Here is a 20322-nt window from a genome sequence, read left to right on the forward strand (position 1 = left end):
TCGCCTTTAGGTGACGAGGGTGTTAAACTACGCTAATAATAACACGTGTACTTACAGGAATCCTAGACCCTAGAACTACACTGCACTACCACAACGCAGAAACGGACACTGATTTCCACTGACACTTTCACCTCGAGCAATCGGTTGCGAGACAGACATCCGTACGGGACGGATGCGCGAGTCGGAATGTTGGTCCGTGTAGCTATAAAAATATATATATAACACTAGCGGACCCCAGCGCCATCTGTCGGGCTGATTTGTGAATTTTAACCATCCAGGGTGCCGCCCAAACGTGCCACCGAAAAAATTCATTTAAATCGGTCCAGCCGTCTAGGAGGAGTCCAGTGACAAACACACGCACACAAGAAATATATATATACAGGTAGTAGTTGCTTTTATATAGGTTCTAGCTGTTGCCCGCGACTTCGTCCGCTTTTGTTTTTGTTTTTCGAAAGACATGTACCCAATAAATGTGGCAGCGCTTTATGTATTTATGATAGCTAAGCCTGGTGTAAAATCGTCAAACAGTTTAGTCCCCTCTCCCAAGAGAACTGAGCTCAATTTCGGGATAAAAAGCATCCTATATTACTTCTAATACCTTCAGGAATATGTGTACAAAGTTTCGTGATGATCGGTTTAGTAGTTTTTGCATGAAAGCGTAACAAACAAACTTTCATTCACATTTATAATATTAGTACAGATTATTGATAAGATCACTGCGAAGTTGTTTTTACACGCTTTATATTAGCTTCACTTGTATGTTTGTTTGTAACCGACTTCTTTGGGCGCGATTTTGAGCCACTTTAAACGGTCAGATTTCTTTCAAACTTTGTAGACATATCGAGGACCGATGACAATACACTAATCTGAAAAGATTATTCCAATTTTCACTATAAAAAATGAGATTTTTTACTAATTACTACAGCGCCATTTAGACCCAAATGTAAAAATCCTATGGCGTTCGCGTACCTAACACATTCCACAGAAAACATTAAGCTACGAGATGGTAGAGGGCGTTAGCTATTACTTTTTAATGGCCTGTTTTAAATAATAATTAGAACTTGCATTTCGAGAGACGGGCACACTAATTAAAAAAAATATATTTTATCTCTTTAATGGTGGATGGGTTACCGATTAATTTTGCTCTAATAAAAATAATAGATCAAGAAAAACTAAAAAAAAATCGCTATTATGAATAAACTAAAAGAATGAAATTAGTTTAGTTTTTTATACCAAGCGTGTTTTTTTAGTTTGTTTGAACTATTTAATTTATTATCATTAAAAACCTGACTTAAAAACAAAATGTTTATAAACGTCGATAAGATAAAGTAAATTACTGAATAAAGATGTTAGTATAACGTGGAAAGTTCACTCTCAACATAATAAGAAGGTTAAATAATGGATGGTAAACTTAGGGAACGTATCCATACTACGTGAACCAAAATTATATGCTTCGATTGTATTCCCTGACAATGGCTATAATTTAGACGGCTGACTGGCGCAGTGGGCAGCGACCCTGCTTTCCGAGTCCAAGGCCGTGGGTTTGATTCCCACTAATGAAAAATGTTTGTGTGTTGAACATGAATGCATTAGTGGGTATTTATCTGTATATTATAAGTATTTATGTGTTCATAAAGATATTCATCAGCTTTCTTAGTACCCATACCACAAACTATGCTTACTTTGGGGCTAGATGGCGATGTGTGTATTGTCGTAGTATATTTATTTATAACCGATTTATATGCCGACCGGCTAAATCACAGGAACAGCTAATAGAAGAAGTTTATCCCCGTGTATTATAACACATATATTATTTGGATATGATTTCCACTTGTGCGCCAGTGCTCTGAGAGTTGATAAAGCTGTGGGAGAAGACATTTTTATCGTTTCCTCGGGGAATTATCTCGCTAGCCGTGCTGAGGGAGGATGTGGGAGTATTCAAAATATCTGTAGACTTATCAATTTTTAGTATTAGTAGAGGTTTTTGCGACAGAGCTCGTCCTGGGAAGTACCACCATGTTTATTTCTGTCGCAAAGCAGCATTGTTGCAATGCTGCCTGTGTAGTTACTGACACATGAGACTTCACACCAACGCCTCATGTTGATGGATACAGGCAACACTTTGCAGGATGTGTTTCTTGCATGCCCTGCGAAGTGTTTATAGGTGATGATTTTTCCCATTGACATCTTGGAGCTCTTGTAGCTTTAGTTTTAAGTTTACGAATATGGTTATCGCCGTCATCTCACTACCGTGTACTTCTCATGTAATGTATGCATCAAAAGTGCCACCTATGGGCCTACTTGAATAATGATATTTTTGACTTTGACTTAACGCCAGATAGTCAATCTGCTAGTAGTCAGTTAATTATAAAAAAAATATAAAAAAAGGGAAATCTCGTCTACTTTTTTTTGACTCCAAAAAAATTTTGAAATCTATATTTATTAATGACTTAATGAAAACAAAAGTGAAGGGAGATTCCTAGTAGATACAGCGGGTGGTCAACAAGAGGAGGGGAGAGCGATATAAAAATGGGTCACGTATTATGAGTAGGGTCCCTTATTTGGTTATATTCGTATCTATTTGTGTTGGACCTGAATAAATGAAAAGGTAGAGTAAGAATCGTTCGCTGAAGGTTCCGTGAAGGTTCATAAACAGTTTTGAAGTAAAATTCTTTAGGCGCGGCTAGGGAGTAACTAAGATTTTTTTCTAACGGAAGTAACGCTTACGTCAGACGTCCGTGTAGTTTCCGCTATTTAAAAATAATAATTTGTAGCGGGTGTCATACGAGGCGAGTAAGGGCAAAAGGAAATGTAATGGAAAAAGGTCCTCTATACTAATACTATAGAAAAGCTAAAAACGGCCCTTTTCGGTCCTAACTTAGCAAACGGATGGAGAAAAAAACCTTTTACAAACTCTTAGAACTACACTAACGACTTTCGGTGCCATTTGAAGTTACGACACAGAATCGGCGGTGTGCAATGTTTAGAGTACTCGTACACTGACTCTTGACGTTGGACGATTTACGCCTGTCCGCGAGCCTGTCGCGAGATACTTAATCACCCTGCGTATTATATTTTTTTCATTTGTCAAGTGTCAGTTTACGAGTTCTCTTAACTTTACACACCGCCGAGTCACGTAACTAACCAAGATTATTAGTATTAGTTATGGTGTAAAATCGTCAAACACTTTCAACCCCTCTCCCAAAGGAACCGAGCTTAAGTTCGGGATAAAAAGTATCCTATATTACTTCTAACACTTGCAAGAATATGTGTACAAAGTTTCATGAGGATCGCGTAAGTAGTTTTTGCGTGAAAGCGTAACAAACAAACTTACATTCACATTTATAATATTCAATGATGACAATGATGAAATTAAAATATAGCCTTCCTTAATAAATGGGCTATCCAACACTGAAATCATTTTTCAAATCGAACCTGTAGTTCCTGAGTTAATCGCGTTCCAGTAAAGAAACAAGCAAACTCTTCAGCTTTATATAAACTCTGTGCCTCGGAGAGCACGATAAGCTGTCGGTCCCAGTTGTTATCACTAACTCGTGATGATATTTTTCGAATATTCTCTGGTCTAGTCTGGCTTCGGCCATGGCTTAGTTACCCTTCCGACATAGACGTGCCGCTAAGAGATTTAGAGTTCGGGTACGATGTCGCGTAGAATAATATACGCCATATACCAGGTTAGCCCGCATCATTACTCACCAACAGGTGAGATTGCAGTCAAGGATTAACGAAGAAGAAGAAGAAACACTTTATTGCACGTATAACATACAGGAAAACGGGATAGCACCATAACAGCAAGATGTAAAAATACAAATACATAGATAATTTAAATAAATATAAGTAATATATAAATATAAAATATACATTATATATTTAAATATATAACAAACATAATATATATAAGTAGATTTTAATACATAATTTAAAAGAAGGAAATATAAAGAATCTGCTTCAAATTCCATCACTCAAAGAGAGTAGTCCTTAAGACGACTCTTAAATATCGGAAGGGAACTACTTCCACGGATTTATTTTATTTTTTATTTATTTATTTAGACCATATTCGTAAACTTAAAGCTAAAGCTACGAGGGTTCCAAACGCGTCCTGGTCTAAGGAGAAGCCCACAACAAACTTAGCCGCGTGTTTTTTTTTGTTATCACCGTCTCACATTGTCATTTAAAATTATTAGAAGAGCAACCTGGCTAGAGCAATAATTCACACCCAAGCTTTTTTATCGATTATGTAGTCCTTTATAGTATAATAGTACTTAAGACTTAGTAGGAGCTTACGTTTAATACAAACTTTGAACTTATATACATACATCTCCAAGATTTCAATGGGTACTTTATTGTAGAATTGTATGCAATTTCCTTTAAACGAATTATGAATTTCATGTAACCTGATATTGCACTGTAAGTTTCTTCGTACTGCTAATGTTCAAATGATTGCAATCACATTTTTTCTTATTTTTTTTATTTAATGAGAAGGGGTTAAGGCAGTTGTCCACCAATCTGGCCCAATGCGACTTGGTTGACTCAACGCACTTTTGAGAACATTATGAAGAACTCTCAGGTATGCAGGTTTCCTCATGTTTTCCTGTACCGTTCAAGCAAGTGAAATTTGAAGTTTTAAAACGTACATAACTTAGAAAAGTTTGAGGCGTGCTGGGTTTCAAACTCGGCCCGCCGAAAGTGAAGTCGAAGTCCCACTGAGCTATCACCGATGTGTATATTGTGGTAGTATATTTATTTTTTATTTTATTATACACCACATAAAAATACAGAAAAATTCTAAGAGTATAGAAGAGTATACAATTTTGCGGCCTTATCGCTGCATAACGATCTATTCTAGGCAACCAATGGCGTATAACACAGCTCATGAAATTAAATTAAGAGAAGAATTTATGGTAAATAAAGAATGTACAAGCGGACCAGCGCGACTTCGTCCGCAAATAAGCTGACTTGAAAAAATATTCGTATGTTGTCGCGGACTGTTTTATCAACTTTAAAGAAACAACAATTCCGGCAATTCCGATATACTTATTTACACGTTTGGGGTAACGTTTACCGTTCACGCATCGCACGCATCAGAATCTTTCAAAAACACCAAATTCTTAAAGCCCTTCAAAATTCATTAATTTCAAGTAGACCTGTTTAACTCTGAAGCGTCAAGGCTATCTGTTAGTAGTGACTCTACCACTGGTTCTGCAGACTCTACCGAAGTTAAGCCGTCAAGAAACTTAGCAGTTCCTTTATTCCAACATTAATTATTAACATTTTAACATTCTTTTGACGGCCGAAAGGCGCAGTGGGCAGCGACCATGCCTTCCGAGTCCAAGCCCGTGGGTTCGATTCCCACAACTGGAAAATGTTTGTGTGATGAACATGAATGTTTTTCAGTATCTGGGTGTTTATCTGTATATTATAAGTATTTATGTGTATTATATTCATAAAAAGGTAGTTTGGTAATAAGGTAGATCGTTGCAGCAATATATACTAACATAGGTAACAAACAAATGGACACTTACGGATTTAAAATATATATATCACTAGCTGTTGCCCGCGACTTCGTCTGCGTTAGATTTTGTTTTTAAAGTATTCAGTATCGCTAAGCCTTAAATGAGTATAGTCGTACATATATATATATATATATATATAACATGTGACTGTCAATTAATTATAGACAAATAATTTGCAATAAAATAAAATTGCGACTATAATAAAGGTCTAAGCTATCCTATCTCTTAAGTTGGACCAGACTGCTCATGGTGTGCCAATTTAATTTAAAATCGGTTAAGTAGTTCAGGAGTCCATCGCGGACAAACATCGTGACACGAGATTTATATATATTAAGATTACATTTCTTCCAGATTGTACTCTCTTGCTTTGTATTTATATATCTGTTACTACTTTTTTTTTCTTCGGTGTTCAATAAAAGTGTATTCATTCATTCATTTCTTGACTTGACACCTAAAGCAGTTTCTAAGATATAGAAGGTGAGACGGGTGGTACGGACAGATACATTTCTGAATATTTATAAGGTTTTCATTATAACTTTCGGAACCCTAAAAATACTTCAATAATCTTGTTATCACCAATTAATTTGGCATTCAATAATAATCAAATGGATTTATTATTAAAATTATATAATTCATCAAAATATATTATTTTGCTCGTGTATTTGTTTGATTCACACGAGACGAGACGAATGGTTGTATGGGTACACAGACAGACAACGAATTTATCCTATAATAAATTTTGAATTTTGAATGGCCTTCAATTAATATGCAAAGCAATAAAATTTATAGAGAACAGTTATATCGATTTTTTTTTTTTAGATGTCCAACAAAATATATTATCTACTTTTAATCGTTTATGCAGATATTATATTATCTGAGATAAATGTTGCCAATTTATCAATGCATGACTTTTTGCATTTCACGCAGTTCGAAGAGACTGTAGAAAATCACAAGCTGATTTGCATATCCTTAAAATTGCTAATACAAGAAGTATTTTAACTCTTTTTTCATATTCTGTGCCAAAATCGCGTGTTAAAAAAATTCTGGTGAGTTACAGCTTGATTCATTCGATCCGGCAAAGATTGCTATGTAAATCACGCCACATTCCTCCATTTTTAGTATTGGATAAATAAACTTTAATTTAAATACCTAGCGCAATTAAATTAATGTTATCTCCACCTGAAAGTTTAAACGTTTCAATCACAATGTTAGACGAAACACTTTGCAATGCGCATTTCTGTTTTATTGTCTTTATAATTGTAGTGAAGTTCGACACAATTTGCTTGCAACGCGTGAACTATATAATGTGGTATAGGCGTGGTTCGGAAAACAGTAGCTTCTTGCAAATTATGCTATCCTAGTAATACAATTAAATCGAAAAATGTGATTAAATAATTCAAGTACAACAAATTACTCTTTCATATAAATCCTGTTTACAGTGTGACGTGTTTAAAACGTGTTATTGGCCGGTAAGGTTACTTTTTTTTTTTTAATCATTCTAGAATTTCCATTCAACATATAAGCTTATATGAAGTCAATCTGAGTTTAATACGGCCAGAGTGTATACCTGATGATATATTTTTTATTGTATAATGTAACACACATTGCTTGTTTTACTACTCAAAAAGGCATATGGCTGCGAAACAAAGAAAAAGAAATCTAACCTCACTTTAAAGAATCTAAGTCATAAAACTAATGTTGCTGGGCAAAGGCCTTATGGGAAAGAGAGTATAGACATAAACACACCATGCTGGCTGTTGGCGAGAAATTTCATGCACAATATATTGAAAATTTCTGTAGTGCAGCCGCCATTTTTAAAGCTATTTACGGGCAATGATGTGTAGCCACAAGTTTTCCCCCCTTTTGGCACGTACGCCAAAATCTATACAATACAAAGTTAGCCATGGGTAAACAATAAATATTATATATATTGGTATAACAGTTACTGAATTTTAATATCTCGGTTCAGGTTAGATATTTTGTCATCATAAACATCTCTTCAGCCAAATACAGAGCACGGGTATCCCACAATGAGAAAGGGTGAAGGCCGTAGTCCACCACGCAGGCCCAGTGCGGATTGGTGGACTCCACACACCTTTTCGAACATTATGTAGAACTCTAAGGCATGTAGTTTCCTCACAGTGTTTTCCTTCACCGTTGAAGCAAGTGATATTTTAATTAAAACGCACATAACTCACTAAGATGAAGCGTTCATATATATATAACACCACGTAGAACTTTCAGGCATGCAGGTTTCCTCACAGTGTTTTCCTTCACCGTTCAAGCAAATGATATTTTAATTAAATAAAAAAAACAGAAAAATTTCTAAAAGTTAGAGGTGCTAGGATTCGAACTCGGGCCCCCGAAAGTGAAGTCGAGCTCCTACTCAATGCGCTATCACCGCTTTAATATATTTGTAAATTACAAAAATTACTCTACTGGTGCAAAAATACGTAATCCATTATTTCGTGGCGGTGCGACGGCTTTTGCTTTTTCGGAAGGACACTTGCCGATAACCACCTAAGGGGTTGCTACGGCGTCACCGGGGGAGTGGGGCGAGCGCGAAAGCTCGCCATGAGAAGAGCCCCAGGGCTCGACGACATCGGGGGGAGTATGGGAGACGTCGACCCGAGGGTGCCTCCTGCGAGGACTCGGACCTCGGCTCGGTTCGACGTTAATCTGACTGTTGGTGGACTTTTGGACTAATCATTGTTTAGTCCGAACGCCCCCGTGACCGTGGTAAGGATCCACGTCCGGATGACGTCAGAAATCGGGGCCCTCGTCTTCGCCGGCGAAGACGCTGTGAATGTTGCGTGTGTGTGTGTTGTTGGGACACGTTGTCGGTAGTTATTTTGTCGTCAGGGTCGTCAAGGACATGCTTCGGACGTCGCCGCTTTGGTTCGACGTCGGGGACGGGGGTATAAGTGGACGCCTCGACCACTAGGGGGTTGGGGTGTCGGACTGCATTTTCAAAGTAGGTCTTTGATAATGTTTTCATGTACTGGGCTATGGTGGGAAGATCGAGGTCTCGGTGGAGATCTACGTTGCGCATGTACCACGGACTGTCCGTGGTCATACGCATAAATTTGTTCTGCAGGACTTGAAAGCTCCTGTAGGAGCTGTGAGGGCGATGGGCGAATACGACGCTGGCGTATGTCATAATGGGACGTATGCACGTTTTATACAAGGTTACCTTGTGACGGAGGGATAATTTGCTTTTGCGGCAAATCATCGGATAGAGACGACCCATCACATACGCAGCCTTGTTGCGGGCCTTGCGAATGTGTGCGGTGAAGCTCATTCTATGATCGAACGTTACTCCCAGGTATTTGGCCTTGTCTTGCCAGGGTATGGGACGCCCGTAGAGGGTGACCTCTGCGGGGTTTACCGTGAAGCGGCCTCTCGGTTTGCCCGTGAAGAGCACCGCTGCGCTCTTCTCGGGGTTAACCTCGATCCTCCAGAGGCGGAACCACTTGCCCAGCAGGTGGAGCGCCTTTTGGAGTCGACTTGCAATGTTGCTCTTTTTGGGATCGGTCGCAAAGAGAGCGGTATCGTCGGCGAATTGGGCCAGTTTGACCGTCGCCGGTAGGTCGCGGGGAATGTCGCTCGTGAAGAGCGCGTATAGAAGTGGGGAGAGCGCGGAGCCCTGAGGGACTCCCGCTCGTATGGGTCTAGGGGAAGAGAGCGTACCGTCTAGACGATAGCGAAATGTGCGATCGGTGAGATACGCTCGCAGCAAACGAACGAGACTAGCTGGCACGCCCAGATGGTACAGCTTGTACAACAAGCCGGCGTGCCAGACCCTGTCGAAGGCCTTGGCAATGTCTAAGAACACGGCCCCAGTGGGGCTCATGTGTCTGTATCGATTGAATCCTGCCAGTATGTGCTCCGTGAGGCGGTGCGCTTGGTGGACGCAAGAGTGCTTGGCTCGAAAGCCGAATTGCTCGTCGTTAAGGAGGTTTTTCTCCTCTACGACTGCCTTCAGTCTGTGTAATATTACCCTCTCATACACCTTTGCTAAGGTGTTGAGGAGGCTTATAGGGCGATAACTGGAGGGAAGGTCGCGGGGTTTGCCCGACTTGTGGATACCTATGACTGTTGCTTCCTTCCACTGGTTGGGGAAGTAGCAGTTTGCCAAGAATACATTAAAAATTACCACAAGTAGGTTGATAATTTGTCCTGGGAGTAACTTTAGGGTTGTATTGGTAATGCCGTCGGGGCCTGGGGCTTTCTTAGAGTGGAAACCCTTGATAATAGTATGAACTTCATCGCAGGTCGTCGGGGCGAGAGGTTCACCATCGGGAGGGGTCGAGAGGATTGTTGCGAGTTCGCTTTCGACTCGCAAGACGTGGGGCCTATCAATGGATACGGTGCTCGGAGAGCATTGGGATTCGAGGCAGTCAGCCATGCATTCAGCCTTATCGATATCTTCAAAGGCGGGCGGAAGGTCGGGCCGTGCTAACGGGGGGAGGGCGGGAGCGCGGGTCATTTTGAGAGCCTTCGCCAGTTTGTAGAACGCACTACGCGATGGCGAGAGCTCCCCCAAGAACCTGTCCCATTGTCCGTGTCGGAGTGCGGTAATGATAGACACTACCTTCCTCTGGGCTCTCCAGAGTTCTAACCGATTCTGTCGTGTCGGATATTTGTCATGCTCCCTATGGGCCCTATTCTTGTTTGTGATTAGCTCTCGCGCGTCCTCCGTGAGTACCATGCGGTAAAATCCGCACGGCATCTCGCGGGAGCATTCGCTCGTAGCGTCACAAACGTGGTTGGTCAGGTGCAGTGAGGCTGCCTGGGCTTGCTCTAATGTCTCTACGACGTCAGGAATTTTAGAGAGGTGCACAGAGTCCTTCGCTTCGAGTAGCCCGGAGAGCTTCTTGAAGTCGATGACTTTACGGGTCGGGAGGATCGCGGGGCCTACGGGGCCTAGCTGTAGTTTGACAGGTCTGTGATCCGAATATAGCTCGGATAGCACTTCCACAGAGTTCACCTGAAGGGTGATATTCTTGAGGAGCGCTATGTCGAGTATGTCCGGTCGGTCGATCGAACTATCCGACATCGGGAAGCGAGTCGGCGAGTCTGGGGCAACTACGATAAAGTTGAGGTCGGGTCGTCTGACAAGTATGTTAAGTTGTCGTCCGTGCGCGTTAGTGGAGCGGGACCAGTCGGTGTGCTTAGCGTTGAAGTCGCCAGCCAAAATGACAGAGTCACCTAAGGAGAGGAGAGCGAGTAAGTCACTCTCTAAAAAGGTTTTGTTCGGTGAGAGATAAACGGATGCTAGTATGATCGACGGATGGCCGGTCATACCCACCTGACATACGGAGGCTTCCATGTTGGTAAGCTGTGGAGGATCGAGAGGAGTGCAGTGAAGAGCCCTTCTGTAATAGATCGCGGTACCACCCAACCGGTTGGTGGTCCGATCATTTCTAATTAAGTTATAATTTCCAACTTTGGGATCGCTTCTACTAGGTTTTAAGAAGGTCTCTTGCACTAGGAAGATATCGATTTGTTGTGCACATATAAATTCACGGATTTGATGCATTTGATCGATAATGCCGTTTGCATTAAAGAAGCTGACTGCCAGGGAGTGTGGTTTTACCCTACCTTTATATGTACTACCCATTAACGGATTGCTTTTTGGATAGTCCCGATGGTTGTTAGGAGGCTAGAGTGCTCACGCATAGCCTGGTTGAGGGAGACCTTTGCCTTTGCAAAGAATACTTTTACCTCGTTCATGTCAACCGCAGACACGAGGTACTGGATGAAGTCCAGGGGGTCCATATCCGGAGATAGGTGCATGGGCGAGGGCGCTGAGGCCGGGTGGGCCGCTGCCGGTGCGGTGGCCTGAGGGGCTACCGGCACCGGTGCGGGGGCGGGGGCGGAGGCGCTAGGCGCTCCGTTAAGGGGCTTGGCCCATGCGCTGGTAGCGGGTACCGGCGCTGGGACGAAGCGTTGGGCGGGCTGTGCTGCGGGTCTCCGAGCCGGCGGCGGACCCCTGCGCCGTGTAAACTGCGGCGCCTTTGGGCATCCGCGATAATTCGCGGGGTGCCCTTGGGTGTAGCAGAGTACACAGCTCGGTGGTTCGTCGACGGTCGGGTCCCGTCGGGAGCAATCGGCGGTGCCGTGGTCGCCCAGGCACTTGACGCACCTAGGGCGGGCGAAACAATTCCTTGCGGAATGGCCGTACAGTTGGCATCGGTGGCACTGGCCGACCTTGCCTCTGTTATGGGGCTTCTCGATAGTGAGTCCTGAAAGGTGGCACACTTTTTCGAGATTGTAAATCTCTTTACCTTCGGGGGAAAGTTCTAATAAAACGAGAACCATCTCGTAGACATATTTCGTCCTGGTATTGTACATCCTATGTACCTCCAGGACAGGTAGATTTTGCGACAAAAGGTCGGCTTTTATTACCTCGGAGCTAATCTCCTTCGGTAATCCTTTAATGACGACGCGGAGAATGCGTTCGTCTCTTAGGGCGTAGGTATGAAAACCTATATTATGCTCTCTGAGCATTGAAGTTAGCCGACGGTGGTCGTCGGAGGATAGGCACTGTACTCTAATGCCTATAGCGGTGGATCGGGCACCGGTGAAGCCGATGCCGTTCGCTTCAAGAAGCGGGATGATTTTCATCCATGCGAGCTTGTCGCGGATGAAGAGAGGTGGGATTCTATCCCTGGGTTGGGGTTGCTCCTCCATAGGGGAGTCTTCGGGCTCGTCTTCGTCCGCAGGGGAAGCCTGGGACGCTGCGCGAGGCGCTGCGCGGGGCGCTTGGGACTGGGTCTTAATCGGGCGGTCCGTTACCACTTTCTTTGGCGGGTTCGCCTTGGATTTGGAAGCCTTAAGCTTCCGCTTTTTAGCACCGACGACGGTGAAGCCGTCGTCGGTCTCGGATGATGCCGGGGAGGTAGATTCTTCGATCGCTATCGCAGGGATAGCGACCGGGTCTTCAGTAGTCGGCTCTGCGGGAGCCGGGGATTGCGGGCTGTCCGTGAACACTCTAGGCCTAACAGTCCTAAAGCGGTTTAGGTAACCCGCGTTATTCTCCTGGAGGTCCTTTAAGAGGGCCTCCAGATTAAGGTCGGAGTCGGCGAGGGCCATGGCGGCCCCCGGGGTAGCGGTTGACCTCCCTGCCATGCAGGGAGGTGTGTGCCTAAAAAAGGGTGTGGCCCTATGGGGCCTCGCCTTTAGGTGACGAGGGTGTTAAACTACGCTAATAATAACACGTGTACTTACAGGAATCCTAGACCCTAGAACTACACTGCACTACCACAACGCAGAAACGGACACTGATTTCCACTGACACTTTCACCTCGAGCAATCGGTTGCGAGACAGACATCCGTACGGGACGGATGCGCGAGTCGGAATCGGTGCGACGGCCATCTTGAATCGTTTTTTATCAGGAACATTCCCGACTAATTTACCTTCAAGCAAAAAAAATAAAAAATCGAAATGTGTCCATCCGTTCGGAATGCAACAGTGACACACACACAAACACAGCGTCTTTTTTCATAAATTTTCATTTTTAATAAATTTCGCGTTTACCTATCTAAAAAATTCAATTTATTCTTTATTTAATTTCATCAAAAACTTTCCAGGATGCAAGCATCCAATGTGATTTTAATTGTAACCTATAAGATTATTATCTCATAAGAAAGTGACTTTTTAAAATGATTATGAATTCCTAAGAAAGTGTTTTGGAAAAGTGACCGTTTTACGTAAGGTTATCGAGACATTATAGTATACGTTATAACAGTTTGTTTATACAAGTGATGCGAAATAAAACAAAATTGAAGCGGCAATACTGTCGTGTTATCATCCGCCTATTAAAGTCCCACCGCTGTGTCCCACACCTCTCTCGTAAGAAGGTTGTAGAGCATAGACCCACCACGCTGCTCTAATCCGGGTTTATGAGCTTAAACGACTATTATCACCGGTTATAATAACCGGGACCGAAAACTAACTAACTCGATTTATCCGGGTGTCCGTTTTGTTATCACCATCTGGCATTGTCATTTGAAAATATTTAAGAAGCTAAAGTAAAAGTCGAAGTAAAATATGTATTTCTTTTTTCAAATAGGCACATATATGGCACTTTTGATTCGTACATTACATGTAAAATATAACATATAAGTGAGTTGATGGCGATAACTAAAGTTGTCAACTTAAAACTAAAGCTACGAGGGTTCCAAACGCGTCCTGGTCTAAGAAGAAGCCCACAACAAACTTAGCCGGCTGTTTTTTTTGTTATCACAATCTCACATTGTCACTTAAAACTATTAAAGAAGCAACCTGGTTAGATTAGCCTGTAAGCTTACTTCTAACACAAACTTTTTCAGAGACACCTCCAAGATATAAACTCGTAGTTTATTGTGAGATTGTATACAGTTTTATACACAGACAGGATTTGAACCTGCAACTCTCTGAAAATCAGGCCTGAGCGCTTTTTCCAATTAAGACGGCTACGGCTCTCCTACCATCGGTGCCGAAATTAGTATATGCCTTTACATCAGTCTTATATGTAGGTAGAAACATTTATAAAAAATATAAAATTGTATACATTTTCCTTTAAATGAATTACTTTATTTTATCTATATTGCACACAAAATATGACGGCCGAGTCCCGCTTTCTGAGTCCAAGGCCGTGGGTTCGATTCCCACAACTGGAGAGTGTTTGTGTGATGAACATAAATGTTTTTCAGTGTCTGGGTGTTTATCTGTATATTATAAGTATTAATGTGTATTATATTCATAAAAAAATATTCATCAGCTATCTCAGTACCCATAACACAAGCTTACTTTGGGGCTAGATGGCGATGTGTGTATTGTCGTAGTATATTTATTTAAAATATAACTCTTTGAATGTTGCAGGTGTACTCTGGGACGATATACAGACATGAAGGCAGTCACGCTTGCTGCAACGTCACTTCTGCTGTTGCATACCTTCGCTTTATGCAGCAAGAAAGGTAATCATCATTGTTATCTTCAACCAATTTAAGTCCACTGCTGGACATAGGTCTTTTGTAGGGAGTTCCAAACACCTCGATTCTGGGCCGCTTGTCTCCAGCGGCTCCCAGCGAAGCGTTTGATGTCGTCTGACCACCTCTTTGGGGGTCCAACGCTGCGTTTACTAGTACGGGCTGGCCATTCCAACACCTTGGAAGAATTAATGATCTTTTTGATATATTCAATAGTATGGTTAATTGTAGTTACTTATTTATTTATTTGTCTTTAGTTACAAATATTGTTTTTTATATATTCAAAAAAAAAATTCATTTATTTCAAGTAGGCCTTTTGAAACGTCAAGTCTGTCCGTGTGTAGTGACTCTACCACCGGTTCGGAAGGCAGATTCTGCCGAGAAGAAGCCGGCAAGAAACTCAGCAGTTGCTCTTTTTAAACATCAACAATTTACATTTTACATTTTAACATTCATTTTTCTATCTTGTGAGAGCTGAAAAAGAATAAGAAAAGATCAAGGTAATCGGAATAAGGTATTAACCATTTGAGAAAAGATTCCAACGACATCCTTGCCGTATTGGTGAGTGCTGCGGCCTTATGAGAGGAAGGTGTCAGGTTCGATCCCGAAAAATATAATCATTTTAGTTTTATGTTAACTTTTATTTGTCCTAGGCTATATCTGTCGAGCCAATGGCATCAAAGGCCTGTGTAAAGGGGTCAGATCTTGCCCGTCTATATTCAAACAGCGGATTAAGCCATCTGTAAGTATATAATCAATGCCAGTAAATATGAGCTTGCAAAATCAGTAAAAGGCTGGCTATCAGGTCTTAGCTATAACGACACTGAATATATACTTAAGATTATGAACATTTACACGATTTACATTTCGCACATTTGTACAACATTCTTTCACGTTAGTGCACTGCTTTGAATGTCTTAAATGTTGTTCACGCACGCACACAAGCATCCTCTTGCACATTCATTTACGCACACACGCACACACACACTTTCACACACACACCCAGAATACCCCACACAGACCTACAAAATTTATTCTCTAGTTATAGTTTAATTTTTATTTTGTTTTCTTATTTTTAGCTCTTATTTTTTTATAATATGTAGATTTTATAAAACGTAGGTTTCCAAATAAACAAGCACCCTTTGTAACATCAGGAAGGACCTAGCCTCTGTAACACAGGTCTTCCTTCCACAGAGGTTAGGGCATTTATGTAATTATTGTATCCATCATTTTTAGCCTGAATAAATGATTATTATTATTATTATATGTCGTCATCATCATTTTTTTTTTGTCGTGATGGAAAAACTTTATGGCTACCTCTGTCCTTTTGGGCAGGACAGAGGTTATGTGGGACTCGTTTACCCGAACTGAAAACCACCACGGCATGTCCCTCTCGTTGGCTTTATTGTACGTCCGGGGAACCCGTTGTATACTTCCCAGACGACTACCAACAACCCCAACTGATTGCCAGGGCTAATACGCTAATGAGGAGGGCATCAGGACAGCTTGACCCCCCCTCAGACAGTAGGGAGACTCATATAGGGACGTGTAGCTAGGTGGGCAGCGACCCTGCTTTCTGAGTCAAAGGCCGTGGGTTCGATTCCCACAACTGGAAAATGTTTGTGTGATGAACATGAATGTTTTTCAGTGTGTTGCTATGTATGTTGGGTGTTTATATGTATATTCTAAGTATTTATGTATAATATTCATAAAAATATTTATCAGTCATCTTAGTACCCATAACACAAGCTACGCTTACTTTGGGGCTAGATGGCGATGTGTGTATTGTCGTAGTATATTTATTATTGAAAAAATATTCATCAGTCATCTTAGCACCCATAACACAAGCTACGCTTACTTTGGGGCTAGTTTAGTATATTTATTTATTTTATATCAGTTTATTTCATTTATTAATGAAAAATAAAATTATAAATAAAATACTCCGTTATTTGTAATGACTAAGTTTGTGCGGCGCTTGCGTTTGAGACTCTGGGCCCATGGTATTCGGACACGAAAAATTTTATTAACATCGTGTCCCAAAAATTAGTCCTTACGTCTGGTGACCCAAGAGCTGGCGCTTATTTAACCCAACGACTAAGTCTAGCAATTCAAAGGGGCAATAGCGCCAGCATTTTGGGTGCCATGCCCATAAGTGAACAGTTAGACGGCTCATATTTATTGTAAATATTAATTTTAGTTTGTAATTATTATTTCCCTAGAAAAATATATTTTTCGTTGGTTTATTAATAAAGGATATTTCATAAATAACATAATTGATTCATGACCACACGACAATGCACTATACACTATCTTTATATATATATTTCTTGTGTGCGTGTGTATGTAACTGAACTCCTCCTAAACGGCTGGACCGATTTGAATGAATTTTTCGGTATGCGTTTGCGGGGCACCCTGGATGGTTTAGATTCACAAATCAACCCGACAGATGGCGCTGGGGTCAGCTAGTAATAATATATATCATAATTATTATAAGTGTTCGTATAACACACATATCATAAATATATAATTATTTAAACTTAAATTACTCGAGTAGTGATAAGATTAAGAGCGATTAAGAGAGAGCGATAAGTATGCGAAAATAAACTAGGTCTCGGCGTGCGAAGTTCCCACCGCGATCGTCGCCTATGCGCTGGGCGCTGGAGTGTAGTACAAACCTTCCGCGCGACTCGACCGTATGCGCATATTAAATACCGATAGACTTTTTATGTGCAGTATCTTATTTCGTGTGGTCCTAATTTTTGCTGTGTCATGTATTCTTCTTGTTATAAATCATTATTATACTTCTGATTGGAAAGTCTTTGTGCGTGTTAATTCATACCAACCTAACGTCCCCTAAAAAATCAGATAGTACAGGCCTTACATCACATGCAAAAGTATAATCAAGTGCCTCTTGTCACTTATTAGGTACGCGTCGCGTAGCGTAGGTACTGTGCGCGTGTCGGTCTTTGATCTTCAATAGGGTTGTCAAAAGTAAACACCTAGAATGTTTGGAATTAGTTTATATTGAAAAATTTATATCCCTATCCCTATCCCTATCCATCCCTATCCCTACAAATATTATATATGTCAATGTAAGTTTGTTTGTTACGCTTTCACGCAAAAACTACTGAACCGATCCTCATGAAACTGTGTACACATATTCTTTGAAGTGTTAAAAGTAATATAGGATACTTTTTATCCCGTCCCTACTAATATTATAAATGACAATGTAAGTTTGTTTGTTACGCTTTCACGCAAAAACTACTAAACCGATCCTCATAAAACTTTGTACACATATTCTTGGAAGTGTTAAAAGTAATATAGGATACTTTTTATCCCGACATTAAGCTCGATTCCTTTGGAAGAGGGAATGAAAGTGTTTGACGATTTTACACTATAACTCCGACAAATTATAACCGATTTGAATAATTAGTTTTGTACTATAGAGGTTATAATATGTGTTTAATTTTGCCCAAACTGTGGTTGGAGATACAGGACAGAACTCCTCAGCGGACAGCAGCAAACCCCCCATTAAAGCTTTAAATGAGGGGGAGGGGGATTATTATAAATGCGAAAGTACTCCGTGTGGAGTACTCCGTAATAAATAAAAAAAATTAAAGTATTCAGTATCGCTAAGCCTAGCGATTTTTTTAGAACAACAACTAAATTTAATGCCACATCAAAAAACAAAATCAAACGCAGACGAAGTCGCGTGCAACACCTACTAAATAAATAAATATACTACGACAATACACACATCGCCATCTAGCCCTAAAGTAAATTTTAGCTTGTGTTTTGGGTACTAAGGTAACTGATGAATATTTTTATAGACACACAGACACTGAAAAACATTCATGCTCAACACACAAAAATTTTCCAGTAGTGGGAATCGAACCGATGGCCTCGGACTCAGAAAGCAGGGTCGCTGCCCACTGCGCTGCGTCGGCCGTTGATATATGTATATTTCATATTTATTAGTATTATGCGACATTCAACAGTATTTCGTAATTCCGTTACACGTATAAAAATAACAGGTTTTAGTTGATAGAATATATTTTTTATAAATGTTCTCTATTTCTCGTTACTATTATAAACTTTAGTAGGATAGCGATGAGGCCACGAAAAGATGCAAATAAACATACCATACAAATATCACTTTATTAATTTACTTTATAAACTATGACAATATGAACTTATCGTTTTACAACCTCGCAATTCACTTCATAACTCTCTCAAAGAACGATCCAACCCGCCAAGACAAAATCCAATTTCCCGCCAAAACTCCTAGCGTCCAGGTAGAATCCAAGCAATTTGATTGGTTCCCGCCGTTATGCGTCTACCGGCGTTAACCAATCGGAGAATGACAACCGATCGTCTCGTTCAAAAATAAGATTAAATTAAAAAAATAACAAAGAAGTGGAAATTATAATGCTATTTAAATTTAAATCCTAACAATCGACCGTCCTGACAACGTGTGCGCCCTCGCACATGTCGCCAGGAGGCATCCTAACAATCGGAACTTGGCCAGTTGTTTCAATCTTGACATAATTTTAACAATTGAGTACCAAAATATGTTATAAACATCCATTATCATCTTACTATATATTTACATATACATTGGAGTTTAATATAACTAACAAAACAACCACAACCATCAATATTTTAGTAAATAATATAGGTAAAGATTATTTTCTAGACCTATTATACCTTTATAATTATATAAATATAATATTATTCATACTACTTCATAAACATTATATAAATCGACTTGATAAGAAAAACAACGATCGATAAATGTTTTTCATCATAAATGTATTCATTATATTTGGGATCCGAACGATCAATTAATCGAATAACCCATTACGACTCATCCCCTGAACGATCGATTTATCAGGGGAAACCCTACAGACATGCCAACAAGACGATCGATTTACTTGTGGCAGTCAGTGGGCATCATACTCTCTCTCTCTATTTAAGTTCCAGGACACGATCCGATCGATTCTCGTGCCTGGCTCTAGTGTTTTTGCTGTATCAGGGCACGATCCGATCGATTCTCGTCCCTGATTCCAGCTACATCAAGACACGATCCGATCGATTCTCGTGTCTAATCTGCAACAATAGAAAAATGGTTGTCTGTAGTTTTATGCATCAAGCGCTTATAAAACACACAAAACAAAACTTGAACATAAAACATTGTAAACTAAAACCAAATAGAACCAACTTTTATCCAATTTTTTTTTTTTTTTTTTGCTATATTTTAATCAATCCTCATTATAAGTTACTACTGGTAACCGATCCATTCACCTCAAGGCATAAGCAATATGTATCCATAGCATTATACACGATTGAGTTATCTTAATAAGTTAACCCTTTTGCATAAAGTCGTTTGTTCTTTCATCATCATTTCATCAGCGCCTTTGGAAACAGCATTGAGACAGTACCTCTGATGGTGTCCTACCGGCCGGCGCGGGCGGTCGTTATCTGGATGGTGTTATTCAGTCCCCACTGAATATTTCCAGAATGTTAATCCTAATAATTTGCCAATTCTTTCCACCATATTTCGCCGTCATTGCCTCTAAGGAGTCGAGAATGGTAAGATTGTACCCCTGTACCTACTTTGCCATTCAACCTAGAACTTCCTACTGCGATAAGGGTATGCTTTGTGCCCCTATTCAAGCAAAATAGAGTTAATGTGTGAGAAGTGAAATGGTTACCTTCGTCACTCATAATACTGCCTTAGAGCTCTTATCCCATTTAAGAGGTTGGTATTGCTATCGGGCTTAGTAAAACAAAACTTTGTGCAACCCTCTACAAA

The 20322-nt window shown here is 40.7% G+C and overlaps 1 protein-coding gene across 2 annotated transcripts in view; it reads left to right on the forward strand.

The window, feature by feature from the left end:
• The first annotated feature begins 6453 nt into the window (after window positions 1-6453).
• The window catches only part of LOC120635339 (serine protease snake-like), a 41934-nt gene continuing 28065 nt past the window's right edge, over window positions 6454-20322 (forward strand). The window contains exons 1-3 of one of the 2 annotated variants that reach the window (XM_039906317.1): window positions 6454-6577; window positions 14401-14495; window positions 15161-15249. In XM_039906317.1, the coding sequence (XP_039762251.1) occupies window positions 14426-14495; window positions 15161-15249 (159 nt within the window). In that variant the 5' untranslated portion in view covers window positions 6454-6577; window positions 14401-14425. Of the gene's footprint in view, window positions 6578-6882; window positions 7001-14400; window positions 14496-15160; window positions 15250-20322 lie in introns of those variants that run through there. The other variant, XM_039906318.1, reaches the window with a different exon arrangement.

This window comes from Pararge aegeria, chromosome 26, assembly GCF_905163445.1.
Source record: "Pararge aegeria chromosome 26, ilParAegt1.1, whole genome shotgun sequence".
Taxonomy (NCBI): domain Eukaryota; kingdom Metazoa; phylum Arthropoda; class Insecta; order Lepidoptera; family Nymphalidae; genus Pararge; species Pararge aegeria.